Here is a 9,868-nt window from a genome sequence, read left to right on the forward strand (position 1 = left end):
ACACACACACACACACACACACACACACACACACACACACACACACACACACACACAATGAGAGTAAAGGTAAATCAGATTTCCTTTTTTCAGCATCTTCTCCTGAACTTCTCTGGCATATACTCTCCACTGTATGACAGGCAGCAGGGCCCCATTGGAGTAAACACAGCAGCAAAACACACTTTCATCAATAAGTTCATGTACACATCTTTAATCTTGCTATAGAGTCCACACAAACACACTCAACAGAGACCCCTCTTTTCCCCACACACAAGCAGACATTCCTCTGAACCCCCACCCACCCCCTTCCTCCTCCACACAAACTCACTGAACAAGCCGCAATTGAGGAGGGAGTCTGTGAGGGGAAGAGGAGTCGGGGCTCTGGCTGTACAGTAACCAGTTAGTCAGATTTCCAAGTGAACATGCTGCAAAACCAACTGAACAGGGTGTGTGTGTGTGTGTGTGTGTGTGTGTGTGTGTGTGTGTGTGTGTGTGTGTGTGTGTGTGTGTGTGTGTGTGTGTGTGTAATAGTGGTGAAATGTTAGAGATTAAAAAGAGAAGAGATGTTATTCCTGGACAGTGTGTCATCTCTGGAAATGGTCAGTTTGGCTCATAAGAGAAGATACATCACACATGCACAGCATTATGTAGTAACACACACACACACACACACACACACACACACACACACACACACACACACACACACAGGTTATGTAACACTGTCTACCGGCAGGCTGGGCAAACATAAGCAGGTAACTGAAAGAACCGGACCTGCATTTGAGAACTACTCTGCTCAAAAACATTACAGGAATATTCGTTCATCGCAGTAAAACACAAAGTCAGCGAAACTTCAGGGATATCAGTCTGTTCATTTAAGGAAGTGAAAACCACTGTGAATCTATTTCACTTGTTTTGGTGCAAATTAAAGTGCTAACAGGGGTAAGAATAAGACAGATAGAGGAGAAGGATATAAACCCAGCAGTAGCACCAGTGTCTGCTCCTTTGAGCAATAAACTGGAGGAGCACTGAAAGAAACAGAGTCCATGAAGGTGTCACAAGGGCACAACGATTATGTTGCTCGCATCCCAGCACTGTGCAATTGAACTGGCAGGTCCACCACTGGCACCCTGTTCTCTTCACAGGTTTACACTGAGCACCTGTGACAGGTGTGAACAAATCTGCAACATCATGACCAGTTTGGGAGTGGCTCAGTGATCATCTGAGGAGACATATCCCACAGACGTTCTACAGAGAGGCCAGTTAAAGTTAACCTGACTAGGTTAGCTTAGGTTTGGTCAGAGACATCCACGGGTACCCTGCTGGAGGTCATTTTGTAGGGCTCAGGCAGTGCTCCTCCTCCTGTTCCTCCACAAACAAAGGAGCAGATAGTAGTCCTGCTGCTGGGTTGATGTCCTTCAACAGCCCTGTTCAGTTCTCCTTGGGTAACCCTTATCATCCTGTGTTGACGCACGGCTTTAGTCACACAGATATCGAGCAGAACAGCTCAAATACGGAAAAATGATTCAAAAGACTGCAGAGCAGATCTTACTTAATGACAGTAGAGAAGGACTGTGAATACCAGTTAACTAGATTACCTTTTCCCTAATCTTTGGCTAATCATTAGTTTAGAAAAATTTTAAATGCCACCTTTAAAAAGGTGGTTTTGCTTGACAGAGAAAAAAGTCGTTCAACAACAATTTAGGATAAATATTTTAATCCAATTTTATATCCAGGGCAAATTTGTTGTGGTCCCCTGTGCTTTTAGGTGTTGGCCTGATTTCTGTCTGTTCTCCGCCCTTTGGTCTAGCTTCTCTTTATCGTGTGGGTGTGTGATTGTTTCACTAACTGTGCTTCCTCCTCCTGGCTCTTCTCTGCACTTGTTATCAGATTGTTAGCATACTGTGGTAGAAGTAATATAGTGTGGTAGAGGTGCTTAGGTGTTTTAATGCTTCCTTGTTACCAATCCTTGAATCTATACTCACCTGCCTTCTCCTTCTTTATCCTAGAAAACTTACCTGCCTGTGTCATTCGCTGCCCGCCTACTGGAGGAAAACACCCCAGCAAAAGATTGAGACTGAGCTGAGTTATCAGTTGTTTTTTTTAATCACACACCTTTTTTGGTTTAGAGCTGAGCACTCTACCTGTGGGTCCTTCTTATTAAGCAACAACACAGTTAATCTGGTTTATCAAGTGAATCAGAGTGTTTGAGGTCAGGAGTCTTAATTGAGTGTACAAATAAACAGGTGTGAATCAGGGAGTGAACGGTGGCATAAAAATATATATTTTTAACACATCCGGTGTGTAAAGGCCTTTAGATCTTATTGAATTAGAGAGAATGGAGGGGTTTGAAGCATGTGTAGTAGTTGCTATGCATTTAAACACTGTACTTTCCACTTTAGTACATTTACAGAAGATCCAGTCAGCAGTGAGCATCTATGCCAGATACCTGCAATTAGGCCATTAACCATCATTAGAACTGGAAATTATGGTACAGCTCCACCAGCACATTTAATTTCAGTGGCTGCTGAATTGTTCAGTGTTATTTCATGACCTGTGTACAAAACACAAGGACTGCCTGATTATTTAGTAGGTTTATCATCTAAAACGCAGAGGCTGGGGAAAATCTGTCACCATCATACTGTTAAAACACTGAAACCTGAAGTTACACTGGTCATAATGGATTGACAAACCAGCTCATTGCCCTGTTACAGTCAGTATTGCCAGGACTCAATACTACACCTACACCTCAGCCTTAGCTCTCGACCAACCCTAAAGTCATTAATTATGGTAACATGGGCGACACAAGCAAACCAATACTGGGAAAATGTGTGTGTGTGTGTGTGTGTGTGTGTGTGTGTGTCACATGTGACCTTGAGCTTCATTTGGGTGAAGACCCATTGGTCAATCATTGTTGGTAAGTTTGATTCTGACCAATAGTGCAGGAAAAACTGCAGAAAGACAGATGGATGTCTGATGCCTCACCATGGCATGAGCTCATCAGTCCTTCAGCCGAATGAGCCCTGGAGTCCTGGAGTTATTGCCTGGTATTTATGGTAAACAGCCTGGTTTTGTTGGCATTACAGAGGCGTTTGGGTTCAGTGTCTTGCACAAGGACATTTTGGGATGTGGACAGGAAAAGCCGGGATCAACCACTCACCTTCCGATTAGTAGAAGTTCCCCTTTACCGCCCAAGTCAAAGCTGCTCTATGAGATTATGAAACCTTTGGAAAAATAGTATTTTTAAGCACTAATCAATTAAAAAAAAAATAAAAAAAATAATGATCATTCATTGGACACCCACAATCAGCTCAAACTACACAGTTATATAAGGTTTTCCTTTTTCCAACCCATCCGTTTACCTTCTTGTAGCAAAATAGAAATCTAATATTAAGACATGATGTATTTGCTTTTTTTCCCCAAAAAGGGAAACGTTCCTGTAAGTTTATTTTTTTCTCTGCCAACCATTTCAAGGTGCTCGGTTTAGAAAACTATCATCACAATAGTACTGCCAGACCCGGGGAGTGCATGGAAAGAAGTGTAAAACAAACACATTCCTCCGTCTCAGCCTCACTGCGTGCCATTAAGCGTTTTCATAAGGCAGCATACAAATAATGCCACTTTTAGTGGAAATATTTACTATCAACAAGGTTAGCTGAGATATTTTATCGCTGTCAAATCTGGACCTTCCACTGTTTGTCCTCGTTTTTAAAGCCACGCTTGAACACACAAATCTATTTATTTTATCCAATAGGGTGTTATTTTCCTGAGCAACTCGCCCTCGTGTCCCATCTTCTTCCAATCCCAACAAAGTCTGTTTGTCATATCTTCTAAAAACAAACGAAAAAATCAACAGTTTAATGCTATTTGAACCAGGCGACTGGAGGAACTCCAAACTGTGTCTCGGTTTTGTTCTACAACCAACATCATTACTTTCAATCTGTTAGATCAATAAACTTTATCCACCAATATCAATAAACTCCATTACTTGATCTGACCGAGCAGTGTGGGGTTTTCTTTTACTTTTTAACCGTCAGTCGGTGCGTGTGCACGCATACTGTCACGGCTTTTGGAAAGAGTGGGAGGATTTAATGTTTGACCACATCCATAAATATTGAAACAAGTTGCCTTTCTTCAAGTCTCAGAATACTGAGTAAATATTGACACGGTGGGATCGGGCTGGAGAGAAGCATCCCAAACCTGTGCTCACACACGTATGCACATATCTGCACACGCACACACACAGTCGTGCCCCTCCAGCTGTGCTCTGAACGCTCTCTGTTCACACGAGGGAAGTCCTGGAAAAAATAACTACAGAGTAACCCGACATGAAGCGCTCCTCAGTCACATGTGTAAGCTCAGTGATACATGAAGGACTCTGAAATTATGTAAATAGCACGAGTACTACACAAAAAAAGAGCCAATCAGTATCAGACTTCAGCCCGAGTAAAAAAAATTTCTTGAGTTTGAAGAGAGCCCTCACTTCTTCACAAAATAAAGTTCTGTGCGTGCCTTCTTATGCAAGAAATTTTTGCACTGCAAATGAAGTTTTTGTGTATGTGCGCGAGTGTGTGTGTGTTTATGCTGCTCGTCTCCTGCCAACAGTAACAGCTCAGTAGCCAGTGAGCAGGAAGAGAGAGGTTCATTAAAAACCAAATACAGAGCTTACATAACCAACAGTTCTGTTCATCCCAGAACCCCCTCCCCGTGCTACAAACACACTTCTCCTTCATCCCCATCTTCTTTCCCTCCCACGCCTACTGGCAGAGCCCACCCATCATCCTCTTCTCCTCCCATAGCAACAGCTCATCTCAGCTCTCCTCCCTTGTTCCTAGACCAGCAGATTGCCTCAGTCCCTCCATCTCCCCCGTCCTTTATCTGCTCCCTCAGTCCCTGCCACCTCCTCTTTGCTCTCATCATATCTCCTTCTCTTACTCCCACACCATTCCAAGCTGTACTTCAAACTTTACAAACAGCGGGAGTACAAACCAGGAATATTAACTAGAGTTAAAACAGGAAACCTTTGATTTTACAGAGAACAAGGAAATGTCACATTGCTCCCAAACGTCTTTTTTAGTCTCAGGAAAAAGCCTTCAGCTCTTTCAGAGGTGTGATTTCATATAGGGATTTGGTTTCCACAAGCCTCTGTTACTCACTTGCATACTAAAGATAAAGGGTGTGCAAGTGCAGTAAGTGTGAGAACACAGCAGATGGCAACACAGATTAAGACTTTGGGCTGTATTAGTAATTGTCTGGAGTAACTCTGCTCTAAAATCCACTGTCGTGATCTTCCTCCATCAGATTACAGACTGTCAGTCAAACCCATTCTCCTCCCCAGCAGAGGAACATTTGAAAAACTGCATCTTTAATGCTACAGATACTGGCACGTGGTTGTCTCACACTAAAAACCACCAACATAGGATTAACTCAAGCATGAATCAAACCGGACAAAAACCCCTCATTTAAATTAGAGGATCCCAAAACGAGGGATGTGAACTACCTGGATCACACGAACATAATCTGCTTTCACCACCAGTCCTCTTCTGATATGAAACTTTAGATCAAAATCTCAGTTTTGACACAGTGGAGAAAATCCAGCGTGCAAAGCAGGATTGATCTAAAATTAGCAGCATCACTGGGAACAGTTTAGAAGTGCACGGGGAGAAAACCTTGAGGGGAGATCCACCAGTCTAAGAAAAAAAAAAAAAAGCCATGACCTTCATCTTGATGGCCAGAGTTGTGGACCATTATGATCACACATCATATTATCAGTTTATAAATCAGCTTCTACTTATGGGTGACCACAGCAGGACTGACAAATGTTAACAAATTCTTTATCCAGTTTAACCGAATCACAGAGACATTGGAACCAGAAACATTTTAAAGCCCTAACATTCAAAAACAAAAAAGCAACAGGACTACATATTACACATATATTTCTAACTTATTTATAACTCTAAGGATATTATAGTATATTTGTGTCTTTATTGAACAGTGGGGGTGGGGTGGGGGTTCCTCTGAAATATAGCAGGTTACATTTGTGCAACATTTCTATCACCATATTTTAGCAGAACATGTGACTGAAGCCAGACTTGAATGTCCCTGATTAATTCTTTAGCCAATTTAAAAAATACAGACTCGGTGATGTTATTTTTCAGTGTAGTGTTTCTTCACATCTCGTTCTGATTTCTAAACTGGTACCAAGATATCTTTTCTGAGGTACCTGAAATAAGCTACAATTTGAGCAAAAACAAACTGTCCTAAAAAGGGACATCGAAAGACAAAAACAAAATATGCTTCAATTGTTGTTTTAGATTATAAAACCAAGTTAAATGCAGAAATAAATGATTAACAGCGCAATGAGCATTTATTGCAGCCAGCAAACTAAAGCCTGGTGGCTTTCACATTTCAGCTGAGAACATCCTAATAGTAACAAAAACAGGAAATTTAGAAATCCACATATATTATATTTACATAGACAGTTGAAACACATGCACACACACTCACACACACTTAAAGTCAAAAATGTATGGGAGAAAAGTCGCAGTGGAAGTGGCTGTGGATCTCTCTAGGACTGTCATACTCAATTTTGACACAAGAGGGCACTGCAGGGCTTTCTGGAGAGGCCGCGTTGACCTGCGAGGGCATTAGCAATGACTCCCTGGCTGGAGTATCCTCCACCCTGAGGCAAGAGTGCCGCAGCGTTGACACAGGTGGCAGGACGGTGGCGGTGCTGGTGGTGCTGCTTGTGAAAGTCTGGTTGAGTGAAGGATTCTGGGAATTTGCATGCAACGACTCCTGGTCCTCCCCAGGAAAGAACGAAGGAAGAGGGAGGGTGGTGGAAGAGGTAGGCTGGTGCTCTCGACCGGGTCCCAAGCTGCCAGGGTAAGCAGGAGGGCACTGAGTACGCTGGTGCATGGCTGGCTGACTGCACATGTTGCCCCATGGGTAAGACTGGTACGCTGTAATCCCAGCTGGATGGAAAACACACGCAAATCCAAACAGACTGAAAATTCAGCTTCAGTGGCAGTAATTGAAACCTCAAACATTTCACCCGTCATAAGACTAAGAATGCCAAGAGTATCTGCATACCATTTAATTCTAATGTTTTTCCTGTGCCCTCAACATGACTCCCTTTTGTCTTATTAATCAATGCTGACCTATACATTTCCTTATTAAATCACCATGCAATTTAAACATCCAACTACAAAGCTTCTGATCTTTCTAATTTGCACCACTGACTAAATGGTGACTAAAGCTGATGATATGACAGTGATGAGAGCAATGTATAATACAAGATTAAAAATAATTATTGAAAAACTGAATCCTTGTTCAATGATTGTGCAAACATCTGTTTACATAGAAAGCACCAAGTCAAACTTTCTTTTGACTTCTGGGTTAGTTTACACTAATGTAGGGTGTATAGTTTTTACTTTCCATTTGATCCTATAGGATCTTTTGTCAGAGTAAAATTTCATATTTTTTTCCAATACATCAATTAATGCAATCTCATTTTACCCCAGTGACTCACCGTGGTGACCAGATGACTGCAGTAGGATTTGACCTGCACTCTGGGACTGAAAGTAGGCATGACCCGTGGTGGAATAGGTCACCACTCCTGTCGAGTTTCCTCCAGGGCCAAAAGTCAGGTAGGAAGTAGGATTAGACTCTGGAGGGTTAGGGGTGAGGTAGGGGGATGGTGTGAAGTAGGTCATGCGGGGCAGAGATGCTTGAGGTTGGAGCTGAGGCTGGCTGGTGGGGTAGGAGGTCTGGAGCTGGTAAGACAGAGTGTTGCTCTGCTGGCTAGACGTCAGGTAGTCCAAGTCAAAGAGCAAACTGAGGACAACACAAACAAGAATTTAGTGACAAACATGAACATCTTTGATTATTGCTCCATCTGTAGGTTGTGGTTGCACTTATGATTACTTCTAGTGATATCGAGGCAGACAGACACAATCAGAGTTTTATTCTCAGGTCTCACATTATTTATGAGGTTTCTGCCACTATCTCTATGCAGTACATCTGCGTTACTGAACATGCACAGATACTGCCAACCGTATCTACAAAGTAGAAGTTTTAGTGCTGTCACACATCTATAGTCATACAACCATAATTGTATAAGAACAAAGTGACTAAGTGCAATCTCTCACAGCATATTTTAGCTAAAACTGACTCCCTGCTACTACAGACGCTGTGTGAGCCATCAGTATTTCACAGATTCCCTCTCTGCCTACTCTCTGTCCTGCTGTCAGCTCTTATACTCATCCATATTTGAAGCATCCTCTAGTATTCATGTCACAGTTTGCTGTGAGTGGAGCTGACCTGGTGTCAGTCGGCAGAGACTGGGTCTCACGGTGGGCCAAGGTAGAGCCACCCTCCAGAGCATCCAGGAAGAGGGGTGGGGTGTGGGCTGGTGTGTTGAGGAGAGGAGGAGTGGGGTTTGCAGAGTTAAAGGTCGAGGTGAAAAGAGGAAGGCTGGCTCTCCGCAGAGGGGGAGGGCTCTGCATGGGACGGGGGGGATACTCCACCAAACCCTCCTGAGATGAAAGCTGTTGCTGGCCTGTATCCCTCACTCTGCTTTCACCTAACAGATAAAAACCAAGCAATTACAAAGTAAGATTAGGCAGAGATACTGTAGTTTGGTTTCTGTGTAATTTTACTATCTCAACCTGCAGTGTGAAGGTTTGCTGAGCTGAACAAAGATTTCATTCTTCTATAAACACTTCCTCATATGTAGGAAAATCCGTTAATTAAAAACCTATGTTTGTAATGCCATAAAAGCCACAAATTTTATCGAGGTCAAATTTGCTGCTACTTTACATAACCGACCCTACAACTGAAAGAGTTTTGGTGGACAAGCTTTGTCCGCCTCTCTTCCAGTAAAAATAACTAATGTTAACAGAGGGTCCTAAACAAATGTAACGAAATTTTTCAGCCATGATGGAGGTGGAGTGACTGCATCGCTGCTTGATCATCCAGACATCAAAGAATTTAAGCTGGTCCGGTTTGAGATCATTTCTTTTGGGATTAATAAAGTATTCTGATTGTAATCATTCATCAGCGCCTCACAAAGGAATGATAATGCAGGTTGAAGGGAAACTTAATCCCAAATCCAAGTTTACATATTTTCCTCTGACCTTTAGACTTATGTATCCATCTAGATAGTTTTGTTGTGATGTTTCCCTTTTCATCAATGGAACGAAATGGTCTTCACATTACAAAAAAAAACTTAACAGCTTCGTCTGTTTAATCAAACAAAACTAAAGTAAAAATTCAAAAACCTTGTTATGAGCAGTTTTATGTAGGACCTATTTTTTTTTCCAATGCTACTTTCAGCTGTTCACTTATACACAAGAGCTCGCCACGGTGGGAAGGTCTGCATGTTTGATTTCTTTTTAATGATTATGTATATTTATTTTTGCACTGGATGTCGCTTATTAGGCAAATGTGTAATGTGCAAAACAAAAGGGCACAGAGCTTGCTAACATCATAGCTCAGCTGAAGGGTGATGCGATCTTTAACACCTTTGTATGCAATTTTAAATTTGGGTTGAGTCGTTTATTTTAACAAGATAAAGAGAACTCCTCACAGACAGACTGAATGCTCATCAAGCTAATGCATGAAAAGCAGAGTGTCGTAAAATGTGCATGTGTGGATTTACACACCTGGGCTGCTGAGGCTGGACAACAGGCTGCTGTGGGAGGGTGGGCTCTGAGTGGTTATGGTGGGGAATGAAGGTGGCACAGGGGCAAGCTGGGGTAGCTTGGGAGGAGCATAATAACGAGACAAAGAAGTGGCTCCCTTACTAAAACAAAGACAAAGAACAAAAATGCACTTAAGCATGAATCAAATCAAAGTACAGAGATAA

At 42.3% G+C, this 9,868-nt stretch overlaps 1 protein-coding gene across 1 annotated transcript in view; it reads right to left on the reverse strand.

Annotated features, from left to right (window-relative positions):
* Positions 1–5,965: 5,965 nt before the first annotated feature.
* The window catches only part of nobox (NOBOX oogenesis homeobox), a 13,685-nt gene continuing 9,782 nt past the window's right edge, over positions 5,966–9,868 (reverse strand). Inside the window, exons 6-9 of the mRNA XM_005728316.2 lie at positions 9,666–9,805; positions 8,323–8,584; positions 7,532–7,836; positions 5,966–6,974 (exon numbers count right to left, since the gene is read on the reverse strand). Coding sequence (XP_005728373.1) covers positions 6,520–6,974; positions 7,532–7,836; positions 8,323–8,584; positions 9,666–9,805 — 1,162 coding nt within the window. The 3' untranslated portion in view covers positions 5,966–6,519. The remainder of the gene's footprint in view (positions 6,975–7,531; positions 7,837–8,322; positions 8,585–9,665; positions 9,806–9,868) is intronic.

The sequence above is a fragment of the Pundamilia nyererei genome, unplaced genomic scaffold, assembly GCF_000239375.1.
Source record: "Pundamilia nyererei isolate P.nyererei 1_Seehausen unplaced genomic scaffold, PunNye1.0 scaffold00028, whole genome shotgun sequence".
NCBI classification, from domain to species: Eukaryota; Metazoa; Chordata; class Actinopteri; order Cichliformes; family Cichlidae; genus Pundamilia; species Pundamilia nyererei.